The following is a 22,978-nucleotide window of genomic DNA, read 5'->3' as shown; positions in this document are numbered from 1 at the left end:
TGATAGCTTTGCTTTGCTCACTCCGCTATGTCTGCGTTCATGTGCTACACACACACACACACAGAATGAACTAGTGTTTCTCTTTAACATAATTTTCTGCTTCTCCTCCCACATCAACCACGTAGCACACTAGTGTAAATACTCAGCAGCAGTGGACCTACACTACTTGCTGCAGTGAGTTCCCCACACCAGCCCCCCAAATGCGTTTACATAATTCATAACCCAGCCTCAGAATAATATACTGTAGCTCTTGCTGTGAAGATTGCTCTAGAAATAAGGAGTGAGTCTGAGTTGGCCAATATTCGTCCTCATTTGGCTGTGTCTGGATTTTGCCTCGCCTCATTACATTAAGAGTGCTGCAGCGGTTCTGACCCCTCCTCGGCTTTCATCAGTACCGTCTCTGCACAACAAAAAGGTATGGCTTGTTTAAATCCCATGCATGCACATGCAAAGGTTGCGTTGATTCAGTTTGTTTGTGTATGTGTGTGTGTGTGTGTGTGTGTGTGTGTATATGTGTGTGTGTGTGAGAGAGAGAAAGAACGTATTTGCGGTTGTTTTAACTTGAGGATATAACGGGAGTGTGCGTGCGCGCGCTCACGTGTCTGATGCGGTTCAGTCCCACACCGGGATGCTGTGATGCTGCCGTGCTGATTGATGCCGTGTCTCACACGCAGAGCACCATGGCGCTGTATCCGTCTCAGATTAAGGCGTTTAAGAGAAGCGAGCCAAAAACACTAGGGGTGAGTTATTATTTTATATAGAATTCTCATTATTTCTAATAATAGATAAAGGTTATGGACAACAGATAAAATATCATCAGTGTCCTAAATAATAGTTTATACTAATATTTTAAGATCCATCCTTTAATGATTATATTGCCACTGACTGTAAAAGGAAACGCCCATATCAAAACTCTCTCTCTCTCTCTCTCTCTCTCTCTCTCTCTCTGTCTATCTATCTATCTCTATCTCTCTCACATAAACATACACGCAAGCAAATAGATGCAGCAGTGCATTGGGGCAGGTCCATTACCCAGACTTAATTCTATTGCACATTGAGACGAGATGGAGTGCACTATACTATACCGTTATTTTTATTTTAAAGAAATCCTGGGTCAATTGGATTATCTGCCAAATGCATTCCTTGGAAACAGAATTGATTTGCATGCAATGCAGTAATATAATATGTGAGCTTAAATGTGTAATTTGTTATATATTTGTTTTGCTGCAGTTGATTTAACTCATTATGAAAGAATAACACAGTGATGTATATGTATATGGCAATATGTAAAAGCGGCTTATCTGTTTAAAAGGCAGTACAAATCATCATTGGCTTGCTGACGGTCACGCTGAGTACGATTGTGTATAAACTGCACTTTCACATCCAGCGGGAGGTCATCATCCTCATTCTGAATGGAGCGCAAGTAAGACCTGGCTCTTGTCAATGTAGGAAATGTTGTGACAATACAGTGACAATGTCAAAATAGCTTGAGCAATACTTAAATCAACCTATCCCTGGAGTAAGGTGTGAAATAATTAATGGTCAGTTGTTCAGTTGTACAGTAATAGTTCCTTAAAGCAAATAGTAAAGGGGGTTCTATAGCATCTTAAAAGTTAACCCTTTCTGCTTGGGGAACATGATACTGTTTAGGGTTCTGCACAATCTGCCAGATGCACAAGTCAATAAACCCTATAGAGATAAAGACCCTATATTTAAGAGTGTAGAGTGTTTTTTTTTTTCCAGTTTTCATTTACTGGCAACTGAGCAGGAGAATTAAATTTACTGTCTGCTGAGTAAAGGTTTACAAGTTTATGTCCAGAATAAACACATTACTTGAAAATGACAGAAGTAACAATTATAAATAACTGCAATATTTAATCTTTTCATGTCAGGTAAGAACATATTTAGAGTTATTAAACAGGTCAGTTTGTCTTAGTTTGATTTACTGAACTGATGCAGTATTTTGTATTGCGCTTTCCTGCAGCTTCTTATCACTGGAATTGTCTTGGTTCATGCTGGTAGAAGACCATCCAAATGCCTGGTATGATATTTTGTACCCCACAATGTAAATTCAATTCTGCATTTAATGATTTTAATAAAGGTATAAAAATCGGTTAAGCACTTAGATTTTAGAAAATGCTGTGCAAGTGCAATCTAGCCCTTTGGACAGCACACAGTGCTGACTGATAGAATTTAGCTTCTACAGCAGCCATGGCATTTATTATTTTAATCTTTTTTACTGACGTTAAATACACAAATGACTATTGTTTGAATCTTTTTTTGTATAAGAAGGATGATGAGGAAGAGGAGGAGGAGGATGACAGCAATGTTAGCACAGAGACTGAAATGTCAGTTGTTCACGTAAATGCTTTCTGCTCAAAGGTTCATCTTTCACTGTGCTTTCATTGATGCACTAGGACATAACATGAAAGCTGAAAGATTGATTTATTGTTTAATGTTTGCTCTTAAAGCTTTATAGCAGTCACATGTGAAACATCTGCAGTGTCTTCAATTGCTTTATTTTTTCTATTATTTTTACTTTTTACTTCTGTTATACATTATTGTTATGTGATCCTTCCGGCTCCTGCCAGTATCAATACTATGTGTGTACAACGCATTTGTCACTCTGCTGCTCAGTCACTTTCTCTTCTGGGAATGTGTCCAGTTTCATTCACTCTAGAAATTGGACTCTAAGTAGATTTTGGTTGAACACATCACTGCAGTATACAGTATGCCTAACATTTACAAGCAGATCTGTATATTTTTTAAATACAGAGATTTGACTTCTATGTTTTAATTGTTTTTATTTATTTATTTATTTATTTATTTATTTATTTATTTATTTATTTATTTATTTATGTTTACTATTTTCACAGGTGGGTACAACTATTGTTTTGCAGTTGCTAACCGCAGCATTTGATATTGTCGGATTTGGTCTCATAGCTCGACATGTACCCTTTCGTGGGGAATCCTACTATTACAGAGACACTGAGGTAAACATCTACAGCATTGCACACCTCGCACTGTTCCTATTATTTAACATGCCAATGCCAAGAAAACATTTGCAACATAATTTTAGAAGTCAGTGTCCTGAAAAAGAATAACTAGGTTGCAAATACATTCATTTGTTGCATGAATTTGCATTATATTCACAAATGGGATGCTCGAATTGGAAAATGTTATACTTCTTGACATTTACTGATGTAATGTCACTTGCATACCAAAATATATTATCAATAGTATTTTTGGTCTGTTCTACTTTGTCAGTGATTACCTGGGAAGCAATAATGTTCTTTATTTTATTGTGAAAGTGGAATCTGCATTTTAATGATCATTTTAAGTCTAGTACAGGAATATATGTTCAAATTAATCTCACTATGGTAACTTAGATTGAGGCACCTGGTTTGTTCATGTAATATTTGAAACATTAGAGTATTTTTCAATTTAATAAATCACATTACAAACTGAATAAATATATCAGGATAAAAAAATATATAGAAATAGATTAAGGCTAACTAGAAAGGTGTGTATCACCTCTGAGAAAGGTGTGACTTCAGGCTCTGCCCTGCTCGTTTCAGTGGTGTTGTGACCCACGCCATTCGGTGTGGGCTTGCTGTGGAGAAGGGGATAAAGAGGGACAGAAGGAGGTGAGTTTTATTCTGTGCTTTGTTTTATGCACTATTGGCCAAATTGTTTAATGCAGTAGTTCCTCTGAAACAGTATTTTTTTATTTAACATTTCAGCCTCATTCAAATACAAAATTCGAAGATAATACTAAAAAAACAAAAGTATAACATTTTCCAATGTGGCTCTTGAGCATCTAATTCTGTATTTTTTTTATACACTTACAAAACACTTTATTAGGAACACATGCTTGTCAGCAGTGCAATACATAAACTCAGATACATGTGCCATCCAAAGAGTAAAATGTGATCCTGGTGATTTTAACTGTGGCATGATTGTTGGTGCCAGACAGGCTGGTTTGAGTATTTCTATAACTTATACCTCTATGGCATTTCAAAAGTCCTTATCCATCAACTTACAATTATGTAATTTAAACACCTTACCATTTGAGCTTTAAGGGCCTTGCTCAAGGGTCCAGGAGTGGCTATCACCTCCCACTGAGCTACCACTTCTCTGCAGGCCAGACTCGTGCAGGTGGTATAATGGTGTGGGGAATGCATTCTTAGCACACTTTGGGCCATTAAAACCAATCAATTTTCACTTGAATGCCACATCAAACTGAGCTCAATGTTCTTTAGTGGCCTTCTCAGTCACTGTATCCAAATTAAATGGAATACCTTTGGGATATGGCAGAACAAAAGTTTTGTAGATTGAAAGTGCACCTGAAAAACTTACAGATATTACTTAATGCAATCATGTTTATATGGACAAGAATCTCCTGAATTGCATGAAGAATTTATTTGGTTTGGAATGTAAAGGGAGCCTCAACTCACTATTAGTATAGTGTTCCTAATAAAGTGCTCAGTGAGTGTATGTGTCTTTGAAGTAAAATCTTATTTACTTTGCTTACATGTGTGCATTGACCTATGGATATTATTTTGCTATTTCTGAACTTCTTTGCAGTTTTTGGTGAATGGAATTTTGGGCACCTTGATTGGCTCTTTGGTGTTGGTGTGTATTATCGGATTGGTTGTGGCACTTTTCGGAGTATATGCCCTATCTGTTAGTGCTATTAAGGTAAGATTGCTGCTATAAATATGTAATTTCATGTACACAGAAGTACACATGACTACTTTTACATTATTAGGCATATATTCATTTAAAATCTATAACTATAAAATACATACATGGAAGATTTACAGTCAATGATGGGCTAGCTTCTTTATGATTATTTATGATTTAAATCAGAGTTCCCCAACCACCAGGTCACGACCCAGTCCTGGGCTGTTAAAGAAATGCCACCAGGTCGAAAGGAAGTTTTGAGGAAAATGTCTAAATACAGTAATCCCCAATTTACCAATGTTCGAATTTCTAATTTCTGGTCTCTCACAGATAGCACGATAGACCCAAAAACTTATAGGGAATTGTTTTATTTTGAAATAATGAAATTTATTAATGAAAATATAATGATTAATTATAAAATGAAGTCAAATGTTAATACAGTACAGTACTTTGTACATAAAATAGCATTTTTGGGGTGGCGTCCGTTTATCGTGGTTTTTCGTTTATCACGGGCGGTTTTGGAACGTAATCACAGTGATAAACAGGGGATTACTGAATATGACACTGTCATATATATTTATAAAGCTTTAAAAGCTGCCACCAAAAAAAAAAAATGTATATATATATATATATATATATATATATATATATATATATATATATATATATATATATATAAACCCTTGGTTTAAATGGGCTATTGTAAAAAGTGATATAATATATCTTGTTTAAAGATTTAAAATGCATTTCATGTTTACATTTCTTCTCACCATTTGCCTCCAGGAGATGACACCAATTCCTAACTCTACTTCAAACACACAGTATGGTGCTGGAGGACAGGCCAGGACTAATGTGCGTAATGGGAACTGAAATCTCTCACAGGATAAGGTCAACGATTTTAGCACAGTTTCATATCAATCAAAAGAAACAACTGCTTCCACTCTAAATCCCCCCCACACACAAAAAAGTTTCATGACAATGTAAATAATTTGTAACAATGTTAGCACCTGGTATTTGGCTGTTTTCTCACTCTGCAATAAATTTTGATGGATAAATAGTTGCTAGGACTTTATTCCCTTTGCACTGATAAGCAAGTTTGTTTGCATGAAAATGCTTATATAGTATCAGTAATGAGCAGGTTATAGACATGAATGCTGTAAGATTGTATAGAAACAAAAATGTTTATAAAATCTAGATTTTTTATTTGTAGAAAAAACGTATGCTAACTTATATCCAAATAGACAAATTATTATTTGCAAAATCCATGTTTGTACTGGAATACAATATATAAAGTATAATATAGTGTATTATTAATGCAAGTCTGTGCTGGGGTGCTGTAGAACATAATTTGCATGAAACATCAGTCAAATTCTGTGATGTGATGAGAGAAAATATTGAACAACATTTATTAAGCTACTCCAAAAGAATCTACCAAGGAATATGGCAAACACAAAGAAAAACGTAAAGATTACACACTAACAATATGCTAAGTACAGGAGTCAGTATCTTTGTAAAGATATTTACATTTACATTTTCAATCACCCAGCCTTGACAAACCTTTAAAAAAAAAATTAAAGCTTGATAAATATTGCCCAGTATGTACATGAGGGTGACGATGTTTTAATGAGAGAGAATTGTCAAGTGTTAACAAATGACTGGCATTGCTTGGCTTTTTTGTCATCCTGTTTTATATTTACTGATACTTCAGGAAAGCTATGATGACTGCCAACTCTGTAAGTGCCACCACTTGTGACCAAAATCAATGGACACTAACAACAAAAAGTAAGAGGTTGAAGCCTCACTCAAGGGCTCAGCCGGTGTAATCTTCTCTTGTGGTAGCATGTTATCAGTTCACAGTACTGTTTGTGTCAGTGTGTCATTGCCTTTACAACAGCATGTCATGTCAACAGATTTACATTTTGCCTGTATTCTTTGATGTCTTTATATGTAGTGATTGAAAATCATAGATAACTTCATGCGTGTTTATGGATGATTGATGTTTAAAATAAACATGATTTGTTAGACAAACAGCAATGGTATATTTTCTGCATTTAAAAAAAATGTAATAAAGAAAACTGTCGCATTTGAAGTAAAGTAAATATTCAGTATAGATCAAATGTAGTAACCCAGCAAGGTCTTAAAGTGACATAGTTATTGATTTGTTTTTAAATAGCTAAACTGTCTTGCTGTATGTGTTTCAGCTTGTAGTTGCAGCATGTAAACCGTTGTAAAAATACACATGGTTTTCTCCTTTCCACAAATGTACTTAATCAGCGAATGAAAATTTGCTGTTACAATGTGGGCATGTGATTTACATAAAGCTAAACTAGTAAACAAATGAGCTACAATATCGGTCACAATCTATCTTTGAGAGATGTAATGAATAAATTAGTTTATTAATGCATCACAAATTATTTTTGGCTGAAGTGTTCAAATAAAGTATGCAGTGTGATGGCAAATACTCCAATGTCTCTACCTGCCTCATCAACGTCACAAGCTGTGCCTGAAACTATAACCTATTCACTCACCATCTAGTGCACAATTTTTAGGTTCTGCCATTTTCTAGTCTGAAAAAATAGGGTGGTTCTTTAGAGTTAAATTGTGCCTCCAACTTCTCATCCTAGTTGCTTAAGATCACTGGTTCAGGCATCAAAGGAAAGATGCAAGAAAAGGTGGTTCATTAATACTGTAGGCTTATGTCATGCGGTACATCAACAAAATACGTGTGTTTAGAAAACCTGTGTATTTACACTCCCGAAACCTCCTTTTTCCTGGATGAAGAGAGCTAAAGGAGGTAGGATTGAGAAGTTAATCAGTAAGAGGTTTTTAGAAACACCGGTATTGAAGAATATCCAGTGCACATGTAACCCCATAAGGTGTAAATGTAAAACAAAGTTTTTTCACCTGTATTGCACTGCATTTTATAATTTCATTTGAGGGGCACCTCTATTCCACAATTCTCAGAAATTGTATAAATGTAAGGAGTAGATTAAGTGTTTGGTATAGTCACAAATGCTTGGTTTAATCCTGGTTACATAGGTTTACATTTGATACATTTGATACAAGTGTCACAGGGTGATGATGGCTATAAAATAATTTTCTTTAATAATTAAATAATTAGAACAATTTCATTTAGGCTATTTGGGCCTAATTCAGAGTGATTTACTATTATTTCATTTATACAACTTGAGCAGTTAGGGGTTAAGGGCCTTACCCAAAATCCTAGCAGTAGCAGTTTGGTGGTGCTGGGATTTAAACTCACAATTAGAATTCCAACACCAACCACTAAGCTACCACTACCTAAAATTATTACTAGAACTAGAACACTTATGTGGTGGTGAGTGGGATGCCATTTTAAACACAGTGATGTGTTGATGTGCTGTTCGTAACTTTTATTTTGAAAAAATGGCCGCCATTTTGGAGTAAAATGATAGTCGCTACTGCGACACTGGATTTAGGCATAGTTTAGTTTGGCAGCCAATTTACATTGACACTTATTTTTGCCAGGTTTGTGACTTAATGTTACTGATTCTTTATATTGACGATGGAGAAAGTACGAAGAATATTGGTGCATTTATCTAAAGAGAGCGCAGCCCCACACTGTGCCCAGTTTGTTCAGGTCAGTTAAATAAAAGCTGCTGCCTCTGTACACTTAAACATTTATACAATCGGTTTGACTCTTGTTTTGATTGATTGATTTATTAAATTTTTCTAGAGTATTACTGGACATTTTGTGGGACGTGCTGATGACCACACTACTGTGAACTGCTCCCTGGAAAACAACCGATTTATCCTGTGCGAGGGAACACAGGAGAGGGGAGTGCCTCTTAAGGTCAGACGTCATCAGGGGTTACGTCATCATTGACGAAAAAACAATAGTCATCGTTCATTCATTAAAACACCGCTTTAAGAGTGTGCCAGGCTGCATGTTAAATTGTTCAGAAATAAAGTTTGGCAAAACTATAGCTAACGATATGCTGAATAATATTTAGACATGCGGATTATAAGGCCTCTGTGCCAGTTTTCGTTATGCTTGTGGATAAAACTCACTTTCTACCTCTAGAGGGCGCCGTTCTGCCCAATCAAATTGCTCTCTACCTCAGAGGCGGAGTCGATTCCTCAAGACACGCTCCAGAGAGGGGTGGATGTGGGCGTGGCCATTCTGCTCCAGTCAGCCAATCAGAGGCTGTTGCTGACCAGGCGAGCTCATGCCCTGAGGATTTTTCCCAATGTGTGGGTCCCACCTGGTGAGGATGTTGTTGCTGAGACTGCAGACTGTTGTTTTTGTTTGTTTGTTTTTTTAATTCCTAAGAGTATTACTAAACTGCAGTTTTAGGACATAACAAATTAAATGCCCTGTTTGTGCATGCTCAAGCTTTATCAACTTTGTGAGCTAAACTGTTCAAATAAAGTATGCAGTGTGATGGCAAATACTCCAATGTCTCTACCTGCCTCATCAACGTCACAAGCTGTGCCTGAAACTATAACCTATTCACTCACCATCTAGTGCACAATTTTTAGGTTCTGCCATTTTCTAGTCTGAAAAAATAGGGTGGTTCTTTAGAGTTAAATTGTGCCTCCAACTTCTCATCCTAGTTGCTTAAGATCACTGGTTCAGGCATCAAAGGAAAGATGCAAGAAAAGGTGGTTCATTAATACTGTAGGCTTATGTCATGCGGTACATCAACAAAATACGTGTGTTTAGAAAACCTGTGTATTTACACTCCCGAAACCTCCTTTTTCCTGGATGAAGAGAGCTAAAGGAGGTAGGATTGAGAAGTTAATCAGTAAGAGGTTTTTAGAAACACCGGTATTGAAGAATATCCAGTGCACATGTAACCCCATAAGGTGTAAATGTAAAACAAAGTTTTTTCACCTGTATTGCACTGCATTTTATAATTTCATTTGAGGGGCACCTCTATTCCACAATTCTCAGAAATTGTATAAATGTAAGGAGTAGATTAAGTGTTTGGTATAGTCACAAATGCTTGGTTTAATCCTGGTTACATAGGTTTACATTTGATACATGACAAGTGTCACAGGGTGATGATGGCTATAAAATAATTTTCTTTAATAATTATATAATTAGAACAATTTCATTTAGGCTATTTGGGCCTAATTCAGAGTGATTTACTATTATTTCATTTATACAACTTGAGCAGTTAGGGGTTAAGGGCCTTACCCAAAATCCTAGCAGTAGCAGTTTGGTGGTGCTGGGATTTAAACTCACAATTAGAAGTCCAACACCAACCACTAAGCTACCACTACCTAAAATTATTACTAGAACTAGAACACTTATGTGGTGGTGAGTGGGATGCCATTTTAAACACAGTGATGTGTTGATGTGCTGTTCGTAACTTTTATTTTGAAAAAATGGCCGCCATTTTGGAGTAAAATGATAGTCGCTACTGCGACACTGGATTTAGGCATAGTTTAGTTTGGCAGCCAATTTACATTGACACTTATTTTTGCCAGGTTTGTGACTTAATGTTACTGATTCTTTATATTGACGATGGAGAAAGTACGAAGAATATTGGTGCATTTATCTAAAGAGAGCGCAGCCCCACACTGTGCCCAGTTTGTTCAGGTCAGTTAAATAAAAGCTGCTGCCTCTGTACACTTAAACATTTATACAATCGGTTTGACTCTTGTTTTGATTGATTTATTAAATTTTTCTAGAGTATTACTGGACATTTTGTGGGACGTGCTGATGACCACACTACTGTGAACTGCTCCCTGGAAAACAACCGATTTATCCTGTGCGAGGGAACACAGGAGAGGGGAGTGCCTCTTAAGGTCAGACGTCATCAGGGGTTACGTCATCATTGACGAAAAAACAATAGTCATCGTTCATTCATTGAAACACCGCTTTAAGAGTGTGCCAGGCTGCATGTTAAATTGTTCAGAAATAAAGTTTGGCAAAACTATAACGATATGCTGAATAATATTTAGACATGCGGATTATAAGGCCTCTGTGCCAGTTTTCGTTATGCTTGTGGATAAAACTCACTTTCTACCTCTAGAGGGCGCCGTTCTGCCCAATCAAATTGCTCTCTACCTCAGAGGCGGAGTCGATTCCTCAAGACACGCTCCAGAGAGGGGTGGATGTGGGCGTGGCCATTCTGCTCCAGTCAGCCAATCAGAGGCTGTTGCTGACCAGGCGAGCTCATGCCCTGAGGATTTTTCCCAATGTGTGGGTCCCACCTGGTGAGGATGTTGTTGCTGAGACTGCAGACTGTTGTTTTTGTTTGTTTGTTTTTTTAATTCCTAAGAGTATTACTAAACTGCAGTTTTAGGACATAACAAATTAAATGCCCTGTTTGTGCATGCTCAAGCTTTATCAACTTTGTGAGCTAAACTGTAAAATTAAAATCTGCTGACTGTTGAGCCATTTTCAGATGCTTCTTAAAAAAGGAGCCTTGGTGATTTCACCACGTATGGATTTCAGATTGTTGACAAAGCCAACGCAGTCATGATTGTAGACTAAATGCTGTTCTTGTATTCTGCAGGTGGTCATGTGGAACTGAACGAAAAGGTACAATTTCAGCTACAGTCAACTCAACATATAAATATTTGAATAAAGTTACAAGTAGCGTAGCAAAGACTGAAACAAAGGTTATAGTTTTAGCCAACCACTTAAACATTAAATGATTTACATTAAAGAAGCCCCAGAAAGTTCAGCACTCAGAGAAATCTGAATCATTGAACAGGTTATCGTTAAAGGCAAAACAAAACTGTACTGCTAGAAAAATTGTGTATTGTGATACATGTCAAAGAAGTAATGAGAAAGAAGTGAGGGAAATGCCTCTGAGGATTGTGAAATATTTGTTCTACTACTCACCACTCTTTAAAAACACTGACCTCGAGGTTCCATTCAAATCAACAGTCAATATAAAGAGTCTTAAAATGTTCTACTGTTTTTGCAAAATACTTTTTGTAAGAATGTGGATCATTTTGGAACCAGTGTTTTTCATAATATAATATTTATGTTTGAAAATAAAAGATTCAGATTGAACTTACACATGCCCATGGGTGTAAATACATGTGTTAATCATTGCATTTCCATGATGAGTGCCAACAATTCTGAAGTGGACAGCATGTTTTTGGTTTCTTATATTTACTTTAATCAACCTTTGCTAATGTATTACTTGTGCAGACCAACTAGAGGCTCATTAATAAAAATAAAAAAGAAGGTCAGATCACAGGGTGCATCTTGTAGACATTAAGAACAATCTTCTTTTCAATTGTTTTCCATTAGTTGTTGGATGCAGGCCTTCGGGAGCTGAAGGAGGAAACCGGACTTAAACTGGACCCTGAGGACATCTCCTCCTCTCAACTGCTCGGCCTCTGGGAGGTGAGCTCATGTAGATACAATGGGCCAAAAAAAGCAAACATCACTAAATAAAAAATGGCTTTCTAAAATACTAATGGAAAATGCAATGTTTCTGTCAAACTGTATCTTTTATCTATATTGTTTGCTTTTCTAACCTAGGATTTATCATTCAGTAGATGATGTCCAAAGTGGTCATTTTCAGTTGGGGTTTTGTCTATAACTGTGGACTTTTTTCCCCAGTCTGTTTACCCACCAATGCTGTCCAGAGGACTGCCCCAGAGACATCACATTGTCACTTACATGCTGCTTTGCAGTAACTATACACACCTGCAGCTACAGGTATTGCAGCCCTTGCCATCAAGGCTCAGCTATATACAGCAAAAAAAAAGTAATTACATCGGTTATAGAAGAATCATATAACCTGAACCTACCCCTTCTTTTCTTATTAGTCCTCCATAAGACCAGAGCCTGCTGAGGTGAGTGCGTGTGTGTGGGTTGATGCAGAACTGGTCAGGGCGATCGTATCTGCTATGGATGGGGAGGAAACGTCTTTGCATATTCCTGCTGATCTTCCTCAGTCTGTCAGGTATTTAGATGTTCTGTTTCTAATTTGAAGTGTGCTTTCCAAGTACATACCTTACAAATACATTTATTTCAGTTTGCACAGTATTAATATTACAGAAACCTGCAGTACACAGGTGAACAGTTCAACACATGTTTTTGTGTGAAAATTCTGATCATTCATATGCATAGATTTGTCAACCCGATCAGTGTTTGACGGCCTGATTAGTGCCTCATAGTCTCCAGTCACTTTGGACACAGGGTTATTTTAGGGTCTGTCTCAGCCATCCAACTTTAGTTTTAATAACAAGAGAACCATTTTTTTATTATCAGGGACACTGCTAATGCTTGTGATGCTGTGGTGTTGTATGTGGCAGTGTTACTGAGGTGTCTCCTGAAGGCGAGCTGATTGAGATGGCACTGCCTGTGTCGGTTTTCTGTAACCGGGCTCCGGCTGATGGTGAGGATGTCGAGCGGGTCAGCACTGGAACCAAGTATGCCTTAGAGCTTTGGCTGAGTACTTTGGGAGCCAGCTGTGAGAGGGGCTAACAACAAGAGTCTTGCTTTCCCAATCTTGGGCCAAACCAACACCCAATACATTACCTTCATAATTCACTGAGGATATTTATTTTAAGTGCCATCAAAAAGATGATGATTGTATTCGATATGCATCTTTGTTATTGTTATTGTTTTTTTAAGATTTTTGTTCATTTAATTAAACTTGAAATGTTTGCCAGCCACAAGGGGGCACTAAAGACTCTTTATACATCTGCCTGAAATGTGAGGTTTTTACTCAGACACACAGGCTGATGACATTTATTAAGTTATTTTTATGTTTAAAATATTCTTCTATTGTTTTTTACATTAAATTATGAAACTCATTACACTCGTAAACTCATTCTAACGCACAGTGCACCCTGAGCATGTCACAGCGAGTCTTACATAAGCCATCGTCACAAGTTGTCTTATTAGGTGTGGTCTTTTTCTTGTTGAACAATAACAGTGCTGATTTGTTCTGATCTTATAAATCGCACTTAAATCACACTTGAGCAGTGTTTCATTCAGAATGTGAAACTCTAATATTTGCTAAAACAATCATTGGTAGATTAATTCTATTCATTTGTTTGTAGCAGCATTTATACAAAAAAAACATTGCCTCAGAAAAAAAGACTCTCTCTTTCTACACACATACACGCACACGCATATATCTCAAATTAAAGAAGTATGAGCTCTGACGTACTTAGGTAAAAAGTCATTACTACTACCCGTTTTAGTGTCACACTGTTAACTGGACCTCGCATCATATTAATATTAGGGCCGTCAATCTATTAAAATATTTAATCGCAATTAAGTGCATGATTGTCATGAGTTAACTCACGATTAATCGCAACTTAATCGCACATTTTCATCTGTTCTAAATGTACCCTAAATTAATACTTTTTACGTTTTTAATACTGAAATCAGCATGGGCATAAACAAATATGGATCCTTTATGGAAATGTATGTTTATTATTAGTGAAACCCAAAACTCAACATAGAGCATGAAGACAAAATTATCTTGTCAAAGTTTTAAAGTAATTATGGTGCTTTAAATTACGTAAATCTTCAGGACACCAAACAGAACCTTTGCTATGTTTCCACACAGACGATTAATGAGGTGATACCGGAGAAACTACCTCTTTAACTCTTATACGGATTACATAATCAGAGAATATGTTTTTTCGATTTGAATTGGTTTAAAAGTAGACATTTCAAACTTTCTATCCACAATTTATTATGTCTTTGAGGCAAGTAGTTACTGAGATACAGGTTGTTTTATATATGTGTTTGTGAAGAAAGGACAAAGACGGCAGAAAGCGTTTGTTTTCGTTGTTTCATAAAAGCACAGCATTTTGTTGTTATTATGAGTGTATACAAATGAAAGCAGACCCTTTACAGATTCGAATGATGTATTGCTCTTATCTGTACTATTAAGGAATCTGTAATATGGGGGGAGGGGGGCTGAAATAAAACACAAAAGACGCTGGCGCGTTTGTCGACCCCCCAGAGGGTAAATTGTGTGCACCACTGTGGATTGTGATTCTGATAATTTTTTTTTTGTGGTGTTTATTTTTTATATACGAGTAAAGTAATTAAGAAATACTAATTAGTAATTAAGTAATTAGTAATTAAAAAATGTTTACCTAATGAATGTATCATGTTTACATCACTGACTCTCTCTGTCTCATCCACATTTACCCCAGACTTCTTGTTACCTTCTGCCTGTGCATTGTTTGCTTCATAAACTAATTTACATCTGTGGTGTGTGATAACCAGGAAAAAATACACCAGTGGTAGATAAAAAATATTAGTTTGATGGGCTAAAAATGGCACGCAGTGAGAAGAAAAAAAATATTGACATTTCACCGAATAGATTAAAACTGAAGTAACGAGCTTGTTTTGAAAATGTAAAAAGTAGAACGTAAAGATGTTTTGTGTAAAAATGTAATGAGTGAAAGTAAAAAGTAAAAATAAATTGTGTTGTAAAAGTACTGATATCAGAAAAAAAATCTACTTAAGTGTATATATATATATATATATATATATATATATATATATATATATATATATATATATATATACAGCGAGGAAAATAAGTATTTGAACACCCTGCTATTTTGCAAGTTCTCCCACTTAGAAATGATGGAGGGGTCTGAAATTGTCATCGTAGGTGCATGTCCACTGTAAGAGACATAATCTAAAAAAAATAATTATACAGCTGCAAATAAGTATTTGAACACCTGAGAAAGTCAATGTTAATATTTGGTACAGTAGCCTTTGTTTGCAATTACAGAGGTCAAACGTTTCCTGTAGTTTTTCACCAGGTTTGCACACACTGCAGGAGGGATTTTGGCCCACTCCTCCACACAGATCTTCTCTAGATCAGTCAGGTTTCTGGCCTGTCGCTGAGAAACATGGAGTTTGAGCTCCCTCCAAAGATTCTCTATTGGGCTTAGGTCTGGAGACTGGCTAGGCCATGCCAGAACCTTGATATGCTTCTTACAGAGCCACTCCTTGGTTATCCTGGCTGTGTGCTTCGGGTCATTGTCATGTTGGAAGACCCAGCCTCGACCCATCTTCAATGCTTTAACTGAGGGAAGGAGGTTGTTCCCCAAAATCCCGCAATACATGGCCCCGGTCATCCTCTCCTTAATACAGTGCAGTCGCCCTGTCCCATGTGCAGAAAAACACCCCCAAAGCATGATGCTACCACCCCTATGCTTCACAGTAGGGATGGTGTTCTTGGATGGTACTCATCATTCTTCTTCCTCCAAACACGTTTAGTGGAATTATGACCCAAAAGTTCTATTTTGGTCTCATCTGACCACATGACTTTCTCCCATGACTCTTTTGGATCATCCAAGTGGTCATTGGCAAACTTAAGACGTGCCTGGACATGTGCTGGTTTAAGCAGGGAAACCTTCCGTGCCATGCATGATTTCAAACCATGACGTCTTAGTGTATTACCAACAGTAACCTTGGAAACGGTGGTCCCAGCTCTTTTCAGGTCATTGACCAGCTCCTCCCGTGTAATTCTGGGCTGATTTTTCACCTTCCTTAGGTTCATTAAAACCCCACGAGGTGAGATCTTGCATGGAGCCCCAGTCCGAGGGAGATTGACAGTCATGTTTAACTTCTTCCATTTTCTACTGATTGCTCCAACAGTGGACCTTTTTTCACCAAGCTGCTTGGCAATTTCCCCGTAGCCCTTTCCAGCCTTGTGGAGGTGTACAATTTTGTCTCTAGTGTCTTTGGACAGCTCTTTGGTCTTGGCCATGTTAGTAGTTGGATTCTTACTGATTGTATGGAGTGGACAGGTGTCTTTATGCAGCTAACGACCTCAAACAGGTGCATCTAATTTAGGATAATAAATGTAGTGGAGGTGGACATTTTAAAGGCAGACTAACAGGTCTTTAAGGGTTAGAATTCTAGCTGATAGACAGGTGTTCAAATACTTATTTGCAGCTGTATCATACAAATAAATAGTTTAAAAATCATATATTGTGATTCCTGGATTTTTTTTTTTTTTGATTATGTCTCTCACAGTGGACATGGACCTATTTTTCACATCATAAGCCCCCCTCCGCCAAACTTTACACTTGGTACAATGCAGTCAGACAAGTACTGTTCTCCTGGCAGCCGCCAAACCCAGACTCGTCCATCAGATTGCCAGAAGCGTGATTCGTCACTCCAGAGAACACGTTTCCACTGCTCTATAGTCCAGTGGCGGCGTGCTTTACACCACAGCATCCGATGCTTTGCATTGCACTTGGTTATGTATGACTTGGATGCAGTTGCTTGACTATGGAAACCCATTCAATGAAGCTCTTTACGCACTGTTCTTGAGCTAATCTAAAGGCCACATGAAGTTTGGAGATCTGTAGCTATTGACTCTGCAGAACGTTGGTGACCTCTGTGCACTATGCATACAACCAATGAGTAATGCCTGAAATGACTTTTAAATTGTTTCAATATCATACAAGTGTGTTCAATCATTTTGTTGTTGGTGAATGTTTATCAATTTCAGCCCCACCTGGCTTGAATATTTCTGGGTGTAAGCAGAGATATGGAATAAGTCACCAAATTCATTTGACTGTACAAAACTTAGAAGACTGGGTTTCCTCTTAGATGTCACCTGTTACCTGATTCACTTCGTGTTTTTTTTTTTTTTTTTTTTTATAAAGAACAGCCACAGTATTTCAGAGACCAGTTCCACTGGACTAAGAGCACTGAAGGTCCATCTATCACCATTCTCTTTCTTTTTCCTTCTTCTTTCCTTTGAGACTTGCAGGGGAATCTCTGAGCTGCTCCGATTCATACAAAGAAACCTTTTTATTAGCACAATAGCCCCAGGAAGCAATGACCCTGGGGGGCTGAGGTGATCTGGACACTAGCACAGCTTATTATCTCTAAACCTGCCACCATTCAACCCTGTTTAACTGAACACATCTCTTATTAAATTAGCAAAATAAATTTATTTATATATTTAAATTAAATGTACTTAAATAAAATGACAGTTTCTTTTCTTTTTTCTCCAAAAGAACATATATTGTAATAGATCCTTATTGTTATAAAGCCTCATAGACATGGAGAAATACAATTTTGTGATATATAACAATGATATTAGCCGATTGAAAGCAGTCCTGTTTATTTTATTTGAAAATTAATTTGTTCTTACTGTCAGTAAACAATTTCAAAGTAAATATATCATTTTAAACATTACAGTTATCCAATCACAATGTTGTAGCTGGGGAAATTGCCGAGATCAGCACATAATATTCTGAATATTGTATCCATATCCATGCTGGTTATTTGGTACTACAGACTGTACAGCTTTTCCGTAGTGCCACTTTGATAGATGGACTGTCAGCCAGGTGGAAGTTCCAGCAGGAGAGCCAGACAGCACCTGAATGTTGCTGAGTCGTGTGGAGTTAATTATGACATGGCATCCATTGTTTGAAAAGTTTGACTTTCAGCCCTGCGTGTTCACTTATTCACCGTGATCGTTCCAGTCTGGTTCTTAGGTCTCTCTGAGTTTGAATCCTGTCAATTAAGATTCTGTTAGAGTATTAGTGTTTGTCTTACTAAAATGACAAAATTATTGCAATAATTTCACTGACATTATAAAATCACTTTAATGTTTTTATTTAAATTTTTTATAAAAGTGGGTCAAACACCTTCTCCAGGAGCTCCTGTGAGTTTGTTGTAGTGTGGACAGCATGCAGGCTTATTGATGCCTATCAATGGCCTCTTTGTGTGAGGGAAATGGAGCAACAGTCTACACTGACTTCAAACAAAGTCCTAGCACAATCATTTAGACATTGTCATATCATGTGTATAATGGAGGGTAAATAAACATTCTGTAATTAATTTCTTAAAAGGGTACATAACTTGTACTTAAAGGGGTACATGGGACTCATGTATAAAGCAAATCACGGTGTATCACATCACTGTGTTTAACACCCCCTTTCTCTCTTAATGAGTTCAGTTACTAATCTCTTTGGGAAAAAGGTCTTGATACATTAGGATCAAGCATTTTAAGAAATCAGGCTACAGAAAGAATCATGGAATTGTATTATTCACAATGATGAATTGTATTAAGTGATAAAAGTGTGTGTGTGCATGTGTGTATGTGTGTGTGCGTGTCTAAAGCCAGTGTTTTTTTTTCTATGTGTAGATGAAGACAGTGCAGTGTGAGGTCTGATAAAGCGCTAGGTCTGGGGCAGTTGCTGGAAAGAGAAACACAGAGCGGGAGTAGAGTTTCCCACGCTTCAGGTTTCCCTGTCAAAGCTGGCTGGGCACAAAGAGAGCCCTATACAGGTGGGAGGGAAGTGGGACTAGGGGGCTGTTTAGTAACTGCAGTCAGTTTTGCCTGGATGAACATGGAGATGGGGGATGCATGGGGAGTCCATGCAAGGGTCTATTGTTACATTCACAGTTCTGTGTCTGATCGGCAAAGGATACGTATGTGGTATATGTAGTCATGTCTATATGATGCAAGTGTAACTACTTGTGAGTGAAGGAGGTGCTGGGTAATCTAGATTACAAAATCAGATCTAAAAGTAAAATACAAGTAATCAGAGCTGCATTAATTTAGAAGCATAAATGCTGCCTGAGTTACTGTTTCCTGGAGTTCCTGATTCTATTTTTTTACATCAATTAATTGATCATTTTTTGAATTATGTGAGTCGATTGAGTGTGGTCATAAATAATTATGATCACATGAGTTCTGACTATTTTACTTCTATAGAATCAGTTTTGGCTTCCTACTGCATCAATAGCCCAAATATTAAATATTATTCTGTATTCTAAAATAAGTGGTCCCAAACCTAATCCATGGGTTGTTTTATTGTTGTTTTATTGTTTTTAAGTTGTCTAAAGAGATTTCATTACTGAACACACATTTATTTGTAATTAGTGCCAGAATACATTCACTCAGGACCCAGGACTTTTAGAAGGATCTTTGTCAGTTATTTATTTTTTTATTTTTTTGCCAGCACTCTATGTAAAAATGTCACTATCACTAAGTGATCACACTAAGTACATAATAATACAATAACGGTTGTTCCTTCACTTAACTGCAACCTATCAGAATATATAGAGGTTCTGGAAGGTGTGAATGCTCCTTTAAGTTTGTGTTCTGCAAAGGGTTTAAAGCCAGAAATTAGATGGAGGTATAGATGGAGGTGTAGATGGAGATTCACTCACCAGTGACTTGCCGTTGTGTGACTCATACGTGCTGTGAGTGGAGTACATGGGAATGTCAGGGTTATAATAGCCAGTTGGGTCAGGATCAGACACTTTCATGAAGCCACGCTGTCTCCACCAACAGCACCAAAACAGCAGCTGTGAGGAGGAGCATGCTTTATTTTACATTACAGCAGAACAATAGTGACACAACAGCCGTGTCTCATTTCCAATACGAGTACACCGGTGTGAACAATACAATTATGCATTACATACAAGTAAAACAATTAAATAAAAACAAAAATGTTTTGTATAGATATAAAGAGAAATCACCAAAGCTTCCCTATGTAACAAAGAGAACAAGATGAAACATAGTGGAATGTTACAGTATTTTACAGTAAAAAAAAAATAAAATAAAAAATTCAATGTTTTGATTTTTAGTCTATCTGAGGCTCACCAGCAGTATGAGGAGGATAAGCATGAAGAAAAGTATGATGGCTGCTAGCACCAGGATGGCAATGCCCCAACCTGGCACACCCTGCTCTGTTGCCACTGTGTTAGACTCTGCAGGTTCTGTGGGCTTTTGGGTTACGGTTTTCCCTGGATTGACTGAAGAACTGAGAGCAGGCGTTGCTGAAATGTTGCTAGTTTCATGTACTGTTGTGGTTGAAGAACTGGAAGCAGTTGTGCCAGAAATGCTGCCTGGGTTTTTTGTCCTGGATGAAGAACTGGAAGCAGATATGGTGGAAATGCTGCTTGGATGATTGGTCCTGGTTGAAGAACTGGAAGCAGATATGGTGGAAATGCTGCTTGGATGATTGGTCCTGGTTGAAGAACTGGAAGCAGATATGGTGGAAATGCTGCTTGGATGATTGGTCCTGGTTGAAGAACTGGAAGCAGATATGGTGGAAATGCTGCTTGGATGTAATGTTGTGGTTGAAGGACTGGAAGTAAGCATGACTGATGGGCTTTCATCTACTGTTATGTTTGAAGGACCAGAAGAAGAATTTGTGCTATTTGGAATGAATGAATGATTGAAAGCTGTCATGGTTGAGGTGACGGTTCTCGGAGACAGTGTTATACTGCTGTTGTTTGAGGTAATATTCGGAGTAGTCTGAGAAGCAGAAACACTGTTGAAAGAGGTCGAATGAGATTGTGGGGTTGTAATGGTGTCATTACTATCTGTTACGAGGTCTAGTCTATTGGTAGTTGAGGCCAAAGTTGAAGAAACCAAATGTTGAATGGGGTTAGGGCTGGTGGAGAATTCAGTCGTAGTAGATATAGGATGAGACATATTTAGCAAGACAAAATGAGGTTCTTGATCTGCAAGGGGAAGACAGTAACATACTTAAAGTTAACGTTACACTAATGCATGACATTCTACTGAGGATGTATTAGTGTTAAAGCATGTAACGACTTTATATTGCCCTAAAGTTTCAATCACTTACTGGTTACTCTGATTGGTCTAAAAACACTAATTCTTATAAGAAACTATATTGTGGCTGCTGTTACCTGCTGTATAGTTGATGTTTAGAGTCAGCAATGGTGAGTGGAGCTTTTTGTAATTGTCAATAAAGGTGATTTTCACATACTGTCCACTTGTTTGATTAGTTTGAAATATCACTGTGGAATTTGCAATCACAGATCCTTCGCTGAAAAAAATAAAATTAGACATTGTGAAAGAGAGTACATATTGGACTCCAGGCTATGTCCATGATTTTTCAGTGTTATGTAATGTATTTAAACTTGTAATTATATAGATTATTATTATTTTTTTTTTTTTTTACCTGAAAGTCATGTCTGTAATCTTTTGATACCCAGCTGATGAAGTGGATTTATACACCTCAGAAAACTAAAAAAAAAAAAAAAAAAGAAAAGAAAGTAAAAAGCATTAATTTAAGGCAATTACATAAGACATATACATATTTTTTTCTTTGAGTGTATGTTACTCATAAATTAATTATTATTCTTTAAACTCTTGAGTCTTTTTTTTTTTTTTTTTGGAAAGAAAATAAGACATCTTACCAAATCCTCAACATCCTGCCGTAGTGTTTTGTAGTAATGAGAATCAGTGTCCTCAAGTGATTTGTTGTAAGTGCGGTTAGTTATTTTGATGCTCATGTTAAAGGCAGAGGTTTCATTTGAAGTTGTTGTGCCAACTCCAGGAGCTGCTGTGACATTACTGGCTGTGATAACACCTGCCCAAACATAGATACAATGAAAATATTTACTTGAGATAATCAGCTTTCTGCCAAATGGTGAAAAAATAAAGACTTAAATGTTACGGTGCAACAGATTAAAAATGAGTTTACATTGGGACAAATGGATTATAGGAAATAACTGTGACAGTGAAGCTACTACTACTACTACTACTACTACTACTATTCTAATAATAATAACACAAACAATAATAATAATAAAAAGAAGAAGAAGAAGTACATTTCATGCTAGAAGTTTTACTAGTGGAATTTATTAGAGGAAAACAAAACAATATAATTTAAATATAAAGAACATTTTTCTTTAATGTAATTCATAGTTTTCACTGGTAATTGCTCATAAATTTAAATATTGCAAATTGATAGCTCTCCACCTGCTATCTTGTTCAACCTTGTACATAAAAAAATATATATATTAATGCCTTACCTGACCAAAGCACTAGGAGCCCAATAATCCAATAAAAACACATTTTTTAATAATGAAGCACACTAGTGCTAATCCTTTATCTTATAAACTGTTCTGCTCAGCTTTTGTCTCAATGAAACAGTGCTTCAGATGCAGTGCCTCAGAGAGAGTGAACAGTCCTTTTATTGTTCAAGCACCTGAGCAGGCACTGGGGTGGGACCCATCTGCTTAATCAGTGGGCCACATCCACCCGGAAACTTTATTTAACACGGGAAGATAAATGTGACTGTGTTTCTGTATGAAAAAGATAAAAATACATAGATTGGTTTTGAGTGAAGGAATTTTTTGTATAAGATTCCTTTATTGTTTGAAGAGGTCATAAATAAGATAAGGTAAACTTCCTAAACCTCGAGTTTGTCCTGGTATGATGCTCGGTACTGCCCACTAGTGATTCATATAAGTTGTATTGATGATCAAATGGCTCTTAATTTAGAATTAAAGGTCAAAGTCTGCAATAGATTTTCTTTTTATGATGTGCAAGCTTAGGCT

The 22,978-nt window shown here is 37.0% G+C and overlaps 4 protein-coding genes across 7 annotated transcripts; 3 read left to right on the top strand and 1 right to left on the bottom strand.

Moving 5' to 3' along the window:
- Positions 1-50: 50 nt before the first annotated feature.
- On the top strand, positions 51-6,714 carry si:dkey-7j14.5 (uncharacterized protein LOC556563 homolog). 4 transcript variants are annotated; one of them, XM_046848208.1, is made up of 8 exons: positions 51-415; positions 675-740; positions 1,313-1,423; positions 1,985-2,041; positions 2,877-2,993; positions 3,579-3,647; positions 4,588-4,701; positions 5,470-6,714. In XM_046848208.1, the coding sequence occupies exons 2-8, from the start codon at positions 681-683 to the stop codon at positions 5,554-5,556; spliced, it is 615 nt and encodes a 204-aa protein (XP_046704164.1). In that variant the 5' UTR covers positions 51-415; positions 675-680; the 3' UTR covers positions 5,557-6,714. The 4 variants fall into 4 exon arrangements, with proteins under 4 accessions (XP_046704164.1, XP_046704165.1, XP_046704162.1 ...); XM_046848209.1 differs by having other exon boundaries at positions 617-740; XM_046848206.1 differs by lacking the exon at positions 51-415 and having other exon boundaries at positions 431-740.
- Positions 6,715-8,080: 1,366 nt separating this feature from the next.
- On the top strand, positions 8,081-9,049 carry LOC124385331 (nucleoside diphosphate-linked moiety X motif 17-like). The gene is made up of 3 exons (XM_046848615.1): positions 8,081-8,305; positions 8,402-8,518; positions 8,750-9,049. The coding sequence occupies exons 1-3, from the start codon at positions 8,231-8,233 to the stop codon at positions 9,020-9,022; spliced, it is 465 nt and encodes a 154-aa protein (XP_046704571.1). The 5' UTR covers positions 8,081-8,230; the 3' UTR covers positions 9,023-9,049.
- Positions 9,050-10,052: 1,003 nt separating this feature from the next.
- nudt17 (nudix (nucleoside diphosphate linked moiety X)-type motif 17) lies at positions 10,053-13,624 on the top strand. Its single transcript, XM_046848614.1, has 8 exons — positions 10,053-10,273; positions 10,366-10,482; positions 10,710-10,893; positions 11,196-11,221; positions 11,945-12,040; positions 12,260-12,358; positions 12,469-12,605; positions 12,958-13,624. The coding sequence occupies exons 1-8, from the start codon at positions 10,199-10,201 to the stop codon at positions 13,127-13,129; spliced, it is 906 nt and encodes a 301-aa protein (XP_046704570.1). The 5' UTR covers positions 10,053-10,198; the 3' UTR covers positions 13,130-13,624.
- Positions 13,625-16,649: 3,025 nt separating this feature from the next.
- LOC124383861 (mucin-1) lies at positions 16,650-22,582 on the bottom strand. Its single transcript, XM_046846198.1, has 7 exons — positions 22,451-22,582; positions 21,833-22,005; positions 21,595-21,659; positions 21,320-21,459; positions 20,265-21,130; positions 19,829-19,966; positions 16,650-18,163 (listed from the first exon to the last, which is right to left on the bottom strand). Exons 1-7 carry the CDS (start codon positions 22,491-22,493, stop codon positions 18,107-18,109), a joined length of 1,482 nt encoding a protein of 493 aa, XP_046702154.1. The 5' UTR covers positions 22,494-22,582; the 3' UTR covers positions 16,650-18,106.
- Positions 22,583-22,978: the final 396 nt, after the last annotated feature.

Source organism: Silurus meridionalis, chromosome 4, assembly GCF_014805685.1.
Source record: "Silurus meridionalis isolate SWU-2019-XX chromosome 4, ASM1480568v1, whole genome shotgun sequence".
Classification (NCBI taxonomy): domain Eukaryota; kingdom Metazoa; phylum Chordata; class Actinopteri; order Siluriformes; family Siluridae; genus Silurus; species Silurus meridionalis.
This window is presented reverse-complemented; position numbering and strand designations above follow the sequence as displayed.